This window comes from Manis javanica, chromosome 11, assembly GCF_040802235.1.
Source record: "Manis javanica isolate MJ-LG chromosome 11, MJ_LKY, whole genome shotgun sequence".
Taxonomy (NCBI): Eukaryota; Metazoa; Chordata; class Mammalia; order Pholidota; family Manidae; genus Manis; species Manis javanica.
The window spans coordinates 67333484-67351676 of record NC_133166.1 but is presented as its reverse complement, the minus strand read 5'-3'; the positions used below and the strand labels follow the sequence as shown (position 1 = coordinate 67351676).

Below are 18193 nucleotides of genomic sequence, written 5' to 3'. Positions count from 1 at the left end.
TTTTTTATTAAGAGAAAGGAATATTATCAGAAAAGTGTACCTCCATAGCCGATCATCTGACACCCTTTAAGTGATCAAAATTAAGGATATTTAAAGCATGCGTTAATCTTTGATTTACCATTAGTTTTATCCTATCAAGGAGTAATCCCCCTTTTCTTTCTTTCTTTCCTTTTTTTTAATCTTTAGTCTACACTTACATGAAGAATATTATATTTACTAGGCTCTCCCCTATAACAGGTCCCCCCTATAAACCACATTACAGTCACTGTCCATCAGCATAGCAAAACGTAGAATCACTACTTGTCTTCTCTGTATTGTACAGCCCTCCCCTTTCTCCCTCCCCCCACCATGCATGCTAATCTTAATACCCCCTTTCTTCCCACCCCCACCCCCCTCTTATCCCTCCCTGCCCACCCATCCTCCCCAGTCCCTCTCCCTTTGGTTCCTCTTAGTCCATTTTTGGGTTCTGTAATTCCGCTGCTGTTTTCTTCCTTCAGTTTTTCCTTTGTTCTTATACTCCACAGATGAGTGAAATCATTTGGTATTTCTCTTTCTCCACTTGGCTTATTTCACTGAGCATAATACCCTCCAGCTCCATCCATGTTGCTGCAAGTGGTAGAATTTTCCCTCTTCTTATGGCTGAGTAGTATTCCATTGTGTATATGTACCACTTCTTCTTTATCCATTCATCTACCGATGGACATTTAGGTTGCTTCCTATTCTTGGCTATTGTAAATAGTGCTGCGATAAACATAGGGGTGCATCTGTCTTTCTCAAACTTGAATGCTGCGTTCTTAGGGTAAATTCCTAGGAGTGGAATTCCTGGGTCATATGGTAGGTCTGTTTTGAGCATTTTGATGAACCTCCATACTGCTTTACACAATGGTTGAACTAATTTACATTCCCACCAGCAGTGTAGGAGGGTTCCCCTTTCTCCACAGCCTCGCCAACATTTGTTGTTGTTTGTCTTTTGGATGGCAGCCATCCTTACTGGTGTGAAGTGATATCCCATTGTAGTTGTAATTTGCATTTCTCTGATAATTAGTGATGTGGAGCATCTTTTCATGTGTCTGTTGGCCATCTGTATTTCTTTTTTGGAGAACTGTTCAGATTCTCTGCCCAATTTTTAATTGGATTATTTGTTTTTTGTTTGTTGAGGCGTGTGAGCTCTATATATTTTGGACGTCAAACCTTTATCAGATCTGTCATTTTCAAATATATTCTCCCATACTGTAGGGTTCCTTTTTGTTCTATTGATGGTGTCTTTTGCTGTACAGAAGCTTTTCAGCTTAATATAGTCCCACTTGTTCATTTTTGCTGTTGTTTTCCTTCCCGGGGAGATATGTTCAAGAAGAGGTCACTCATGTTTATGTCTTAAAGGTTTTTGTCTATGTTTTTTGCTAAGAGTTTAATGGTTTCATGACTTACATTCAGGTCTTTGACCCATTTTGAATTAACTTTTGTGTATGGGGTTAAACAGTGGTCCAGTTTCATTCTCCTACATGTAGCTCCCCGACGTGTAGCTCTCCAGCTTTGCCAGCACCATCTGTTTGAAGAGACTGTCATTTCGTGATTGTATGTCCATGGCTCCTTTATCAAATATTAATTGACCATATGTGTTTGGGTTAATTTCTGGAGTCTCTATCTGTTCCACTGGTCTGTGGCTCTGTTCTTGTGCCAGTACCAAATTGTCTTGATTACTATAGCTTTGTAGTAGAGCTTGAAGTTGGTGAATGAGATCCCCCTACTTTATTCTTCTTTTTCAGGATTGCTTTGGCTATTCGGGGTCTTTGGTGTTTCCATATGAATTTTTCAATTATTTGTTCCAGTTCATTGAAGAATGTTGCTGGTAATTTGAGAGGGATTGCATCAAATCTGTATATTGCTTTGGGCAGGATGGCCATTTTGACGATATTAATTCTTCCTAGCCATGAGCATGGGATGAGTTTCCTTTTGTTATTGTCCCCTTTAATTTCTCTTAAGAGTGACTTGTAGTTTTCAGGGTATAGGTCTTTCACTTCTTTGGTTAGGTTTATTCCTAGGTATTTTATTCTTTTTGATGCAATTGTGAATGGAATTGTTTTCCTGATTTCTCTCTCTATTGGTTCATTGTTAGTGTATAGGAAAGCCACAGATTTCTGTGTGTTAATTTTGTATCCTGCAACTTTGCTGTATTCTGATATCAGTTCTAGTAGTTTTGGAGTGGAGTCATTAGGGTTTTTTATGTACAATATCATATCATCTGCAAATAGTGACAGTTTAACTTCTTCTTTACCAATCTGGATTCCTTGTATTTCTTTGTTTTGTCTGATTGCCATGGCTAGGACCTCCAGTTCTATGTTAAATATCAGTGGGGAGAGTGCGCATCCCTGTCTAGTTCCCGATCTCAGAGGAAATGCTTTCAGCTCCTCGCTGTTCAGTATAACCTTGGCTGTGGTTTTATAATACATGGCCTTTATTATGTTGAGGTACTTGCCCTCTATAGCCATTTTGCTGAGAGTTTTTATCATGAATGGATGTTGAATATTTTCAAATGCTTTTTCAGCATCTGTGGAGATGACCATGTGGTTTTTGTCTTTCTTTTTGTTGATGTGGTGGATGATGTTGATGGATTTTCAAATGTTGTACCATCCTTGCATCCCTGGGATGAATCCCACTTGGTCATGGTGTATGATCCTTTTGATATACCGTTGAATTCTGTTTGCTAATATTTTATTGAGTATTTTTGCATCTATATTCATCAGGGATATTGGTCTGTAATTTTCTTTTTTGGTGGGGTCTTTGCTTGGTTTTGGTAGTAGGGTGATGTTGGCTTCATAGAATGAGTTTAGGAGTATTCCCTCCTCTTCCATTTTTTGGAACACTTTAAGGAGAATGGGTATTATGTCTTCTCTGTGTGTCTGATAAAATTCCGAGGTAAATCCGGCCAGCCCGGGGTTTTGTTCTTGGGTAGTTCGTTGATTACCGTTTCAATTTCTTTGCTCATAATTGGTTTGTTTAACTTTTGTGTTTCTTCCTTGGTCAGTCTTGGGAGGTTGTATTTTTCTAGGAAGTTGTCCATTTCTTCTAGGTTTTCCAGCTTGTTGGCATATATGTTTTCATAATAGTCTTTAATAATTCTTTGTATTTCTGTGGAGTCTGTCGTGATTTTTCCATTCTCATTTCTGATTATGTTGATTTGTGATTCCCTTTTTCTCTTAATAAGTTTGGCTTGAGGCTTATCTATTTTGTTTATTTTCTCAAAGAACCAGCTCTTGGTTTCGTTGATTATTGCTATTGTTTTAGTCTTCTCAATTTTGTTTATTTCTTCTCTGATCTTTATTATGTCCCTCCTTCTGCTGACTTTAGGCCTCATTTGTTCTTCTTTTTCCAATTTCGATAATTGTGATGTTAGACTATTCATTTGGGATTGTTCTTCCTTCTTCAAGTGTGCCTGGATCGCTATATACGTTCCTCTTAGGACTGCTTTCGCTGCATCCCACAGAAGTTGGGGCTTTGTGTTGTTGTCATTTGTTTCTATATATTCCTTGATCTCTATTTTGATTTGTTCATTGATCCATTGATTATTTAGAAGCATGTTGTGAAGCCTCCATGTGTTTGTGAGCCTTTTTGTTTTCTTTGTAGAATTCATTTCTAGTTTTATACCTTTGTGGTCTGAAAAATTGGTTGGTAGAATTTCAATCTTTTGGAATTTACTGAGGCTCTTTTTGTGAGCTAGTATGTGGTCTATTCTGGAGAATGTTCCATGTGCACTTGAGGAGAATGTATATCCTGTTGCTTTTGGATGTAGAGGTCTATAGATGTCTATTAGGTTCATCTGTTCTAGTGTGTTGTTCAGTGCCTGTGTGTCCTTACTTATTTTCTGCCCCGTGGATCTATCCTTTGGGGTGAGTGGTGTGTTGAAGTCTCCTAAAATGAATGCATTGCAGTCTATTTCCCTCTTTAGTTCTGTTAGTATTTGTTTCACATATGCTGGTGCTCCTGTGTTGGGTGCATATATATTTAGAATGGTTATATCCTCTTGTTGGACTGAGCCCTTTATCATTATGTAGTGTCCTTCTTTATCTCTTGTTACTTTCTTTGTTTTGAAGTCTATTTTGTCTGATATTAGTACTGCAACCCCTGCTTTCTTCTCACTGTTGCCTGAAATATGTTTTTCTATCCCTTAACTTTTAGTCTGTGCATGTCTTTGGGTTTGAGGTGAGTTTCTTGTAAGCAGCATATAGATGGTCTTGCTTTTTTATCTCTTCTATTACTCTGTGTCTTTTGATTGGTGTTTTCAGTCCATTTACATTTAGGGTGACTATTGAGAGATATGTACTTATTGCCATTGCAGGCTTTAGATTCGTGGTTACCAAAGGTTCAAGGTTAGCTTCTTTAGTATCTTACTGCGTAACTTAGCTTGCTTATTGAGCTGTTATATACACTGTCTGGAGATTCTTTTCTTCTCTCCCTTCTTATTCCTCCTCCTCCATTCTTCATATGTTGTGTGTTTTGTTCTGTGCTCTTTTTAGGAGTGCTCCCATCTAGAGCAGTCCCTGTAAGATGCCCTGTAGAGGTGGTTTGTGGGAAGCAAATTCCCTCAGCTTTTCTTGTCTGGGAATTGTTTAATCCCGCCATCATATTTAAATGATAGTCGTGCTGGATACAGTATCCTTCGTGGAAGGCCCTTCTGTTTCATTGCATTAAATATATCATGCCATTGTCTTCTGGCCTGTAGGGTTTCTGTCAAGAAGTCTGATGTTAGTCTGATGGGTTTTCCTTTATAGGTGACCTTTTTCTCTCTAGCTGCCTTTAAAACTCTTTCCTTGTCCTTGATCCTTGCCATTTTAATTATTATGTGTCTTGGTGTTGTCCTCCTTGGATCCTTTCTGTTGGTGGTTCTGTGTATTTCCGTGGTCTGTTCGATTATTTCCTCCCCCAGTTTGGTGAAGTTTTCTGCAACTATTTCTTCAAAGACACTTTCTATCCCTTTTCCTCTCTCTTCTTCTTCTGTTACCCCTATAATACGGATATTGTTCCTTTTGGATTGGTCACATAGTTCTCTTAGTAGTACTGTTTCGTTCCTGGAGATCCTTTTACCTCTCTCTATGTCAGCTTCTATACATTCCTGTTCTCTGGTTTCTATTCCTTCAATGGCCTCTTGCATCTTATCCATTCTGCTTATAAATCCTTCCAGGGTTTGTTTCACTTCTGTGATCTCCTTCCTGACATCTGTGATCTCCCTCCGGACTTCATCCCATTGCTCTTGCATTTTTCTCTGCATCTCATCCCATTGCTCTTGCATTTTCCTCTGCATCTCTGTCAGCATGTTCATGATTTTTATTTTGAATTCTTTTTCAGGAAGACTAGTTAGGTCTGTCTCCTTCTCAGGTGTTGTCTCTGTGATCTTTGTCTGCCTGTAGTTTTGCCTTTTTATGGTGATAGAGATAGTTTGTAGAGCTGGTACGAGTGACAGCTGGAAGAGCTTTCCTTCTTATTGTTTTGTGGCCTTCCTCTCCTGGGAGAATAGCGACCTCTAGTGGCTTGTGCTTGGCAGCTGTGGGCAGACTGGGCTTCTGCTTCCTGCCCAGTTGCTATGGAATTTATCTCCGCTGTTGCTGTTGGCGTGGCTTGGCTTGGGCTCCTCCTCCAAAATGGTGGAGCCCCGTTGGAGGGGGAGTGGCCGGGAGGGTATTTATCTCCTTAAGGGGCCTCTGTGCTCCCTGCTGCCCAGGGGGTTAGAGTGCCCAGAGATCCCCAGATTCCCTGCCTCTGGGGTAAGTGTCCTGTCCTGCCCCTTTAAGACTTCCAAAAAGCACCCTCCAATCCAAAAGAACAGCAACAACAAAAGAAAAAAAAATTAAATAATTAAAATAAAAAATAAAAAAATAAAAGAAAGGGAAAAATGCGCGATTTTCTTTGTCCTCAGGCGCCGGTCTCAGGCACCCGCTCACCAGTCTTGCTGCCCTGTTTCCCTAGTATTGGTGCCCCTGTCCCTTTAAGGCTTCAAAAAAGCACTCCCCCCCCCCAAAAAAAGTGCTCCCGTTTCTTTGTTTTCCGGCATCATCCTCGGGCACCCGCTCACTGGTCCTGCCGCCCTGTTTCCCTAGTATCTAGCACACCACGCATGCACTGTGTCTGTGCTCTTGTCCAGAATGCTGGGGCTGGGTGTTCAGCAGTCCTGGGCTCCCTCACTCTCCTTGCTGACTCCTCTCCACCTGCCGGGAGTTGGTGGGGGCGTTTGGGTTCCGCCCGGCCAGGGCTTCTATCTTACCCCCTTCGCAAGGTGCTGAGTTCTCGCCGGTGTGGATGTGGTCTGGATGTTGTCCTGTGTCGTCTGGTCTCTATTTTAGGAAGGGTTGTCTTTGTTATATTTTCATAGATATATGTGGTTTTGGGAGGAGATTTCCACTGCTCTACTCTCGCCACCATCCTGGCTCCGCCTCCAGCATTATTAATTTTTACAAAACAAAGTATTGCCATTTTTTAAATCTGCTATTAGTATGTGCTCAATTGTCTGATTTTTTTTTTTAATTTCACCTAGTCCCTCTCCTATCTCTGAGATATCCCACAAATACTATTTCCTCTTCCAATGTAGTCTGAGCCATGGTGGTATTTATGTCCTTTAGAAGAGAAAAAAAATCTCTCTTGCTTATTTTAGAAACAGTGAGATATAAAAGGAAAAGTGAAGTGATTTTAGCTATTCGGACTTAGTACCAATTCTCTCTTCTTTTGTATAGTGAAGAAAAGAGTCTTTACCTAATTTGGAATTGCCCTAATTTGGTGTTCGTCCTTCTTTTCCTTGGGGGTGGTAAAATTGATATATAACAATATATAAGTTTCAGGCATTCAATGTATTTCAACATCTGTATTCAAAAGTGATAACCTCCATAAATTTAGTTATCATTTATCACTATATACTTGACCCCTTTTGTCCATTTCATCCACCCTTAGACCCCTTTCCTTCTGGTAACCACAATCTGTTCTTTGTGTCTGAGTTTGTTTTGTTTTGTTTTCTTGTTTAGGGGTTGTTTCTGCTTTTTAGATTCCACGTACAAGTGAAATGATACCATTTTTGTCCTTATCCTTCTGACTTATTTCACTTAACATAATAATCTCAAGGCTGTCCATGTTGTCGCACATGTCAAGATTTCATCCTTTTTATTGGCTGAGTAATATTCCATTGTGTGTATGTATATCACACATTTATTCATCCATCTATTAATGGACTGTTAGGTTTTTCCATATCTTAGCTATTTATTGCCATGAACATCAGGGTGCGTATATCTTTTCAAGTTTCAAATACGCAGAAGTGGAATAGCTGGTTCATATTGTAGTGCTGTTTAGCTTTTTGAGGAATCTCTATACTCCATACTGTTTTCCATATTGGGTGCACCAATTTACATTCTAACCAACAGTGTACAAGGCTTCCCTTTTCTCCACTTGTTATTTCTTACCATTTTGATGATAGCCAGTGTGAGGTGGTATCTCATTGTGGTTTTGATTTGCATTTCCCTAATAATTAGTGATATTGAACATCTTTTCATATGCCTCTTGGCCGTTTGTATGTCTTCTTTAGAAAAATGTTCAGGTCCTCTGTCTGGTCTTTTTTTTTTTTTTTAAGGTATCATTGATATACACTCTTATGAAGGTTTCACAAAGAAAACAATGTGGTTACTGCATTCACCCTTATTATCAAGTCTCACCACCCATGCCCCATTGCAGTCACTGTCCATCAGTGTTGTCCATTCTTGTATTAGATTGTTTGGTATTAGTCCTATTTCTTCTATGAAAAAGTCATGAGGCTTCTTCCATAGCCTTAGTCCTGGGCTGTGTTTTTACCAATTTATTTTCTGTTAAATGTGTATGTTTAGTACATGATGTCTTTGGAATTTTGTTTTATTTCCTTTTTCTTTTAGATAAGGTTTCATGAGCTTTTTATTCGTTCAGCTCACTGATATGTTAAACTTTGCAACAAGATCATCTTATAGACACTTATTTCCAGTTGATTAATTAGAAATAGAGTTAATTGTACATATGCAGTGGAGAGAAAAATCAACTACCTTATTTTATGTTCTACCAATAGAGTTTTCATTTTATGTCCTGTCTTACTGACACTATGATAACCCTAATCATCCATTTTTTTCTGTTCTCTTCCTTTGTAGCATTACCAGGAGTGTGACAAGGTTGAGGTATGTTGGGGTCAATTTGTATGCATCATGTAAGTTTGTGCACATCATATAAATGGGCCCATTTCCTTGCAAGTTACTATTGCTCTTTGGTCCTTTTTAGGAGAAGGGACAAGCAGTCAGTTTCCCTTTCATCTCCGTGAGTGTTGGCATACAGGGTGGCCACCAGTTTGAACAGTTCTGTTTAAAACCATGAAGATATTTGTCTTCTTTCATTAATTTTCTAGGAGTTAGGACCTGGAATTGTACAGAAAGAAGCCTCATCTTCCTTTGACCGCGTTATCAAGGAGGTAAGAGATGAATTATGTGCTGTGCTGTTTTCCTAAATCAGAGTGTATATAAGCAGCAGTTGTGGAATCAGGATCATCAGGCCTATATGTTCAGTATCTTATTCCAAATGAAATTAAATCTCTATTTAATCTGGGCTCTGCTACATACATAACATAAAAAAAGAGAAAGAGCATTGCTTGTTGTTTGAAATAGATGCATTTTAAGGAAACTAATTTTGCCCACTTGTTTCATCTTTAAAATTGAAGAGGTTTCTCTTGAAAGTCTTCTAATAGAGTAGAAAGCCTCTGGCACAAAAGTGTTAAAATAGTGGCCAGGCCCTCTGTTTTTTTGGATATTGTATGCCCAGCAGTGCTTCCACAGCAGTATTCTGTGTTTGGGATCCACCTCATCATTCATTTCCCACTCCCATCTTCTGCCTTTGGAGTTTGTTTCATGCCTGACTTAAAATTTTGGCTTTCAGAACTACTCTTTTATTTCTCAAACTTTACATTGTCGAATTATCTTTAGTGAGGTCATAATTTTCCAGTAAATGCTGCCTTCTAAAATATACATTCCCAAACAAACCTTGCTACATATCTAGATACCAGATGAATCAGCTTTGTTTCCTGTAAATTTTCATGCAATGAGTTTATTTAAAAGAAGAGATGCATATATTAATATGCATCTTTTATTTTCTTAACTTTAGTTAACGCATCCCATCCCACAGGGTCTTCTCAGAACTACCTTTGGAGTGGGGGCAAGGGATGTTGTCTTAACTAAGTGACTGAAGATAATGTTTAGATACAAAAATAAATGACAGACCTATCTTTATAGCCTGCCTCTAAGTATCATAGTTTAATTTTCTACCTCTTTACATAGACATCGAAAGAAAAACAAACTAGGATAAATACAGCAGCTCTGAAATACTGCACAGTTACAGGATTGTGGTTGAAAATCAAATAAAAGTTGTTCTGTTCTCCTTGAGATTAAATAGAGCCTGACATTTGTCTAGTGTAGGTATCAGAGTCTCCAAAATCACCCACAATGAGAGAGCGATTTGGTAATCTAAATATAGACTCCATAGTTTTATTCCAACTCAATAACTGTTTGCCTGTGACCCTTCCTATTTCTTTCCTTTTTTTTAATCAGTAAAACTGACAAGATAACAAATCTGCTCTGCAGAGAATTTTAGAGCAGTGTCTCTAGCAGAACATTGAAATCCTTGAGTCAAAGGTAGATAGAGTGACAGTGTTATATTGTATCCCATTCAAGCTATTCCCTAAAATCAGTGCAGGAGTGCTGTGTCAATTACTTTTTTATTCTACAGTATCCACCCACTTTACTTCTCATAGGAATTTGAGTATTACATATTTAGATTTCAAAAGTGTGTATTGATTGTTTCTAGACAACTCAAGAGATGATGGCTCGTTCTGCTGCTGCCCTCATCACACATCCCTTCCACGGTATGTTTGAGTTGATAACTGAAGTCTGATTTTTTAACTTTCTTTTACAACATGAACTCTCCTGACTGCTTGGAAACATTGACATGGGAGTTCACTGAAGTGCTTTACCTGTATGTTTTTGTTTGCTTCTTGTTTTGGCTTTTATCCACTTTATCCAGATAGAAAAAGGTGGGGAAAAAAATTGTTTTAGAGCTATCAAAATTTATCTCAACATAGTTTTTTTAATCATTTATTTATTTATTTGTTTGTTTATTTGGTGTCATTAATCTACAATTACATGAGGAGCATTATGTTTACTAGGCTCCCCCCATCACCAAGTTTGCCCCACATACCCCATTACCGTCACTGTCCATCAGCGTAGTAAGATGCTATAGAATCACTACTTGTCTTCTCTGTGTTGTACAGCCCTCCCACATTATGTCTGCTAATAGTAATGGCCCTTTTTTTTCCCCCCCTTATCCCTCCCTTCCCACCCATCCTCCCCAGTCCCTTTCCCTTTGTCACTGTTACACTGTTAGTCCATTCTTAGGTTCTGCGAGTCTGCTGCTGTTTTGTTCCTTCAGTTTATTCTTTGTTTTTATACTCCATAGATGAGTGAAATCATTTGATACTTGTCTTTCTCTACTTGGCTAATTTCACTGAGCATAATACCCTCTAGCTCCATCCATGTTGTTGCAAATAGCAGTATTTGTTTCCTTCTTATGGCTGAATAATATCCCATTGTGTATATGTACCACGTCTTCTTTATCCATTCATCTACTGATGGACACTTATGTTGCTTCCATTTCTTCACTATTGTAAATAGTGCTGCAATAAACATAGGGGTGCATATGTCTTTTTCAAACTGGCTGCTGCATTCTTAGGGTAAATTCCTAGGGTTGGAATTCCTGGGTCAAATGGTATTTCTATTTTGAGTTTTTTGAGGAACTTCCATGCTGTTTTTCACAATGGTTGAACCAATTTACATTCCCACCAGCAGTGTAGGAGGGTTCCCCTTTCTCCACAACCTCGCCAAGATTTGCTGTTGTTTGTCTTTTGGATGGTGGCCACCCTTACTGGTGTGTGGTGAAATCTCATTGTGGTTTTAATTTGCATTTCTCTGATGACAAGCAATGTGGAGCATCTTTTCATGTGTCTGTTGGCCATCTGAATATCTTCTTTGGAGAAGTGTCTGTTCAGATCCTCTGCCCGTTTAAAAATTGGATTATTTGCTTTTTGTTTGTTCACGCACATGAGCTCCTTATATATTTTGGATGTCAACCCTTTATTGGATAAGTCATTTATGAATATACTCTCCCGTACTGTAGGATGCCTTTTTGTTCTGTTGTTGGTGTCCTTTGCTGTACAGAAGGTTTTCAGCTTGATATAGTCAGTCCCACTTGTTCATTTTTGCTTTTGTTTCCCTTGCCTGGGGAGATAGGTTCATGAAGAAGTTGCTCATGTTTATGTTGAAGAGATTTTTGCCTATTTTTTTTTCTGAGTTTTATGGTTTCATTACTTACATTCAGGTCTTTGATCCATTTCAAATTTACCTTTGTATATGGGGTTAGACAACAATTCAGTTTCATTCTCTCACATATAGGTGTCCAGTTTTGCCAACACCAGCTGTTGAAGAGGCTGTCGTTTCCCTGTTGTATGTCCATGGCTCCTTTATCATATATTAATTGACCGTATATTTTTGGGTTAATATCTGGACTCTCTATTCTGTTCCACTGGTCTGTGGGTCTGTTCTTGTGCCAGTACCAAATTGTCTTGATTACTGTGGCTTTGTAGTAGAGCTTGAAGTTGGGAAGTGAACTCTCCCCTTGCTTTATTCTTCCTTCTCAGGATTGCTTTGGCTATTCGGGGTCTTTTGTGGTTCCATATGAATTTTAAAACTATTTGTTCCAGTTTGTTGAAGAATGCGGTTGGTATTTTGATAGGAATTGCATTGAATTTGTAGATTGCTTTAGGCAAGTGGCCATTTTGACAATATTAATTCTTCCTAGCCAGGAGCATGGGATGAGATTCCATTTGCTACTGTCCTCTTTAATTTCTCTTAAGAGTGTCTTGTAGTTTTCAAGGTATAGGTCTTTCACTTCCTTGATTAGGTTTATTCCTAGGTATTTTATTCTTTTTGATGCAGTTGTGAATTGTTTTCCTGATTTCTCTTTCTGCTAGTTCATCATTAGTGTATAGGAAAGCAACAGATTTCTGTATATTAATTTTGTGTCCTGCAGCTTTGCTGAATTCAGATATTAATTCTGGTAGTTTTGGAGTGGAGTCTTCAGGGTTTTTTATGTACAATATCATGTCATCTGCAAACACGGACAGTTTGACTTCTTCTTTACCAATCTGGATGCTTTGTATTTCTTTGTTTCGTGTGTTTCCATGGCTAGGACTTCCAGTACTATGTTGAATAACACTGGGGAGAGTGGACATCCCTGTCTTGTTCCCAATCTTAGGTAAAAAGCTTTCAGCTTCTTGCTGTTAAGTATGATGTTGGCTGTGGGTTTGTCATATATGGCCTTTATTATGTTGAGATACATGCCCTCTATACCCATTTTTTGAGTTTTTATCATGAATTGTTGTTGAATTTTGTCAAATGCTTTTTCAGCTTCTATGGAGATGAGCCATGTAGTTTTTGTCCTTTTTGTTTATGTGGTTGATGATGTTAATGGATTTTTTAATGTTGTACCATCCTTGCACCCCTGAGATGAATCCCACTTGATCATGGTGTATTATCCTCTTGATGTATTTTTGAATTTGGTTGGCTAATATTTTGTTGAGTATTTTTGTATCTATGTTCATCAAGGATATTGGTCTGTAATTTTCTTTTTTGGTGGTTAAAAATCTTTTCTATGTTTTCTGCAGTGATCACTCTGAGATCTATGGTGCAATTCATTGGTAGGGAATCCAAGTACTGGTAAGTGTTTTTATTTTCAAGCATTCATGAAGATCTGTCAAAGCCAAAGTATGTACTTTACAGTTTTATAATGGCTTAGACTTTACAGAACAAATTGATACATTTTCCATCATTTGATTTGTGTAAAACCTAGTAAAATAGAAAATGATGACCCAGGCAGGTTTAGTAGCCTACCCAAGATGTCAAAGTTAGTTGCAGAATGAAGCCAAAATTCTCCAACTCCGTGTGACTCCACCCTTACTTAGGTAGTAATATTACCACTTTTATCTCCAAATTGAACTGTCTTTGCAAAGTGAGGGTGGTAGAAAAGGGATATAAGTTTGACCTTGTCAAAAGTAATAATTGAACATTTATTTTAATAGCTGTAAAATAATATTTTACCTTTCCTTCCTCTGTACCTAGTGGGCTTTTTGACTCCATAGTAACCATCTATCAGGAAGAGGGCATCCTAGGATTTTTTGCGTGAGTAGATTGTTGATTTGTGTGTGCAATTTTTGTGTAAGTGGAAAGCTTTAATGAAGATGAGATGATTGTTTAATCCCTAGGAAAATGTACTGTGGGTTTACTTCATGTTAAGCTCAATTTAAGCCCTCTGACTTAAGTTCCATTGTAAAATTCCAGTCTTTTGCTTCTGCACATCTAAGACAATTGAAACCAGGGTTTTGTTTTCTCAACTAATAAATTAATTCCAAGATTCTGCCCTTATAGGAAATTCCCAACTATGTACTGTTGGTAAAATGAGGAAAATTAATTTCTTAAAAATGGCAAAGTCATCTAACATATATCTTCCTTATCCTGAGAGAATGTTTTTGCAAGGCTGATATCAGTCCCCTTGAATTTACTTTGGAAGAACTTGGACTCCTACCCTCATTCTTCTGTTAATAACAAAAACTGGTCCTTTTTAATTTTCAGTGTTTCTACATATTTGATTTTATTTGAGTACCAGAAATACTCTGGAAGATAGGCAGGACAGCTATTACTATTGTCATTTAAAAAATGAAAAAATGGATGCTCTGGGAAGTTCATTTGTTGCCCAACACATAGCTGAAAAGTGATGGAAGTGGCCTTTGAGGCCTGAAATTCAGTTTGTATGTGGGGTGATCACTACTCCATGCTGCCTCACCTAGACCCTGGAAGCATATTTTTTGGTGTCTCTTGCCTATATTATTTGGGCCATTCTCATTTTGTAATTTTTCTCATCTTTTGCCCTGCCAAATTTAATTATCAACTAGTTTAGAAAAAACCGTATCTAAGTCTCTTCTTGGAAGTAGGCAAATTATTGTCCTCCCTGCTTATAGATACTAATAATAATGTGAGCCATTGTCCACAGCTCAAGAGGGTATAACTTCTATTTTGAAAATGGGAATGAAACTCCTTAGAGGTTAGCCTGAAATACAATCATATTAACTAAAATGAGCTAGTTAGGGGGGCTGGATGCTGTCGATTTTATGTCTTTATAGTTCTCTACAATTTTTTTGAAATCTCCACTTTTTTGAGAGGAAGATTATCTTTTTACTGATCATGTTTCTTGGTTCTTACTTTCATTATTTCTTCATGTAGGGGTCTTATTCCTCGCCTCCTAGGTGACATCATTTCTCTGTGGCTCTGTAATTCACTGGCCTACCTCGTCAATACCTATGCACTGGACAGTGGGGTAGGTCATGACCTTGATATATTGGTACTGTCTTTACAGTATTCACTTGGCTATGAGGTTAGCTTTACAGAAAGACAGCAGTTAATTATGTGCCAAACTCATTTTATACCTAAACATTATCAGTCATGTTCTCAAAGGCAAGTAGGGTGACCTATACTGTTTATCATAGAGAAATGCACCTAGAAAGTTCCTAGCAGAGGGGCTCAAGATGGTGGTGTGAGTAGGGCGGTGGAAATCTCCTCCCAAAACCATATATGTTTTTGAAAATAGAACAAATACAACTATTCTTAAAAGAGAGACCAGAAGATACAGTACAACAACCAGGCCACATTTACATCTGCAAGGTCTCAGCATCTCACGAAAAGAGTAAGATACAAAACCAATATGTGGCAGGAGCTCACCGGCGGGAAGAAAAAAATCAGAGTTGGGAGGGAGTAGAAGCACAGGACTGCTAAATAACCAGCCCTAGTAATCTGCACTGGGAGCACAGCCACACATTGCATGGTGTATTGGATATTAGAGAAACGGAAAAGTAAAATCTGAGATGGAGACTGCGAGCAGGTACCCACAGCCAGCTACCCTGAGGCAAAAAAGAAGCAGGTGCTTTTTAAAAGTCTTAAAGGGACAAGGGCTTAACAGCTAGACAAAATTGTCCCAGCACACTCAGCCCAACAGTCTGGGAATCCTAAGGAACTTCAAGAGCACCAACCCCCTGGGGGGTAACTCTGCCCCAAAGCCCCTCACAGTGATAAGCAGCCTGCCATTCATTATCCCTGGCTGGTGCTGCAAGCAAGCCAGCTGGCCTACAGCTGGCGAACAGCCCTGCCCAGAGCAACCACCCATAGTCTCCTCCCAGTGCACAGCTAACCGGCACAGACTCAGAGGCTGCCGCCGGCACATAGTTACCCAGCACAGGTAGTGGAAGCCACAGCAAGGTCCAGAAGGCAAGAAGGGGTGCTGTTCTCACAGGAGAACACACCCTTACGCCTCTGCCACCCCCTGTAGGGCTCTAGGCTAGCCTGAGGGCCACCTCACCCACGGCAGCTCAGAAGATTGTCCCAGTGACTGCTCCCAGTGTGCGGGTAACCAACACAGACAGCAGAAGCCAGAGCAAGGTCCGGAGGCACAAAGGGATGCCATTCTCACAGGAGAACACACCCAACCCGCCGGTGAACCCCCTCAGTGCTCTAGGATAGCCTGAGTGCGGCCCCGCCCACAGCAGCTCTCGGGATTATCCCAGAGACTGCTCCTGGTGTGCAGGTAATCAGCACAGGCAGCAGACAAAGGCAAGGCAACCAGCAAGGAGGAAAGGACTTTGTTCTCCCAGCTGACACACATGCCACCTGCCTGTGACCACTTCTTTCACCATGAAAAGGCAGAAGAATCTGGTCCAGTCAAAAATCACTCAGACAACCCCACAGAGAGGGCCTGGAGAAATAGATATAACCAGTCTTCCTGAAAAATAATTCAAAATAAAAGTCGTAACCATGCTGATGGACCTGCAGAGATATATGCAAGAGCTAATGGATGAAGTCCAGAGAGAGAGAAAGGAAATGAAACAATCCATAAAAGGACTTAAGAGCAGACTGGATGAGTTGCAAGAGAGTTAATGGAATAGAAATCAGAGAACAGGAATACAGAGAAACTGAGGGAGAGAGATAAAAGGATCTCTAATAATGAAAGAATATTAAGAGAACTGTGTGACCAATCCAAACAGAACAATATTTGCACAATATGGGTACCAGAAGAAGAGAGAGAAAAAGGGATAGAAAGTGCCTTTGAAGAAGTAATTGCTGAAAACTTCCCCAAGCTGGGAAATGAAATAGTCTCTCAGACCTTGGAAGCCCACAGATCTCCCAACAGAAGGGACCCAAGGAGGACAACACCAAGACACATAATAATTAAAATGGCAAAGATCAAGGACAAGAACAGAGTATGAAAGGCTGCCAGAGAGAGAAAAAAGATCTCCTAATAGGAAAACCCATCAGGTTATCATCAGACTTCTCAACAGAAACCTCACAGGCCACAAGAGAATGGCATGATATATTTAACTCAATGAAACAGAAGAGCCTTAAACCAAGAATACTGTATCTAGCACGATTATCATTTACATTTGAAGGAAGGATTAAACACTTCCCATACAAGGAAAAGTTGAAGGAATTTGCCTCACACAAACCACCTTTACAGGATACTTTAAAGGGACTGCTCTAGAAGGAAGCACTCCTATGGCTAAATAGATGTCACCAGAGAAAAAAAAACACAGCAAAGAAAGCAGACCAACCAAATACTAACAAAAGGCAAAAAATAAAATCAAGTATTCACAAAAGCAGTAAAAGGAAACACAAAAGAGAACAGAATAAAACACCAAACATATAAAGAATGATGGAGGAAGAATAAGAAAGGAGAGAAATAAAGAATCATCAGACTGTGTTTATAATAGCTTAATAACAGAGTTAAGTTAGACGGTTAGATAGTAAAGAAGCTACCCTTGAAAGCTTTGGTAACCACAAATCCAAAGCCTACACTGGCAGTAAGTACATATCTTTTGATAATCACCCTAAATGTAAATGGACTAAATGCACCAACCAAAAGACACACAGGAATAGAATGGAGAAAAAAGCAAGACCCGTCTATACGCTGCTAACAGGAGACTCACCTCAAACCCAAAAACATACACAGGCTAAAAGTGAAGGAATGGAAAAACATATTTCATTCAAACAATAGTGAGAAAAAAGCAGGTGTTCCAGTCCTTGTATCAGACAAAATAGACTTCAAAACAAAGAAAGTAATGACATTAAAAGGACATTACATAATGATAAAGTAGACAGTCCAATAAGAGGATATAACCATTATAAATATCTATGCACCCAACACAGAAGCACCAACATATGTTAAATACTAACAGAATTAAAGGAGGAAATAGAATGCAATGCATTCATATTAGGAGACTTCAAAAAAACCACTCATTCCAAATGGACAGATCAACCAGACAGAAAATAAGTAAGGACACAGTGGCACTGAACAACATACAAGAACAGATGGACCTAACAGACATCTACAGAACTCTACACCCAAAAGCAGCAGGGTACACATTCTTCTCAAGTGCACATGGAACATTCTCCAGAATAGACCACATACTAGGCCACAAAAAGAGCCTCAGTAAATTCAAAACAATTGAAAGTCTATCAACCAACTTCTCAGATCACAAAGGTATAAAACTAGAAATAAATTGTACAAAGAAAACAAAAAGGCTTACAAACACATGGAGGCTTAAAAACATGCTCCTAAATAGTCAATGGACCAATGACCAAATTAAAACAGAGATGAAGCAATACATGGAGACAAATGAAAACAACAGCACGAAGCCCCAACTTCTTTGCGACACAGCCAAGGCAGTGCTAAGAGGAAAATATATAGCAGTCCAGGTGTATTTAAAGAAGGAAGAACAATCCCAAAAGAACAGTCTGAAGTCACAATTATTGAAACTGGAAAAAGAACAAATGAGGCCCAAAGTCAGCAGAAGGAAGGACATAATAAAGATCAGAGAGGAAGTAAATAAAATTGAGAAAAATAAAACAATAGAAAAAATCAATGAAACCAAGAGCTGGTTCTTTGAGAAAATAAACGAACTAGATAAAACCGTAGCCAGACTTATTAAGAGAAAAAGAAAATCTACACATATAAACAGAATCAGAAATGAGGAAACAAAAATCACGACTGACCCCACAGA

At 38.9% G+C, this 18193-nt stretch overlaps 1 protein-coding gene across 4 annotated transcripts in view; it reads left to right on the top strand.

Moving 5' to 3' along the window:
• Positions 1-18193, top strand: part of MTCH2 (mitochondrial carrier 2) — a 53914-nt gene that overhangs the window by 12826 nt on the left and 22895 nt on the right. For 2 of the 4 annotated variants that reach the window (XM_037016504.2, XM_037016506.2), the window contains exons 4-10: positions 8148-8174; positions 8275-8310; positions 8399-8461; positions 9847-9904; positions 12758-12809; positions 13212-13271; positions 14370-14463. In XM_037016504.2, coding sequence (XP_036872399.1) covers positions 8148-8174; positions 8275-8310; positions 8399-8461; positions 9847-9904; positions 12758-12809; positions 13212-13271; positions 14370-14463 — 390 coding nt within the window. The remainder of the gene's footprint in view (positions 1-8147; positions 8175-8274; positions 8311-8398; positions 8462-9846; positions 9905-12757; positions 12810-13211; positions 13272-14369; positions 14464-18193) is intronic. The other 2 variants (XM_037016505.2, XM_017671499.3) reach the window with 1 other exon arrangement.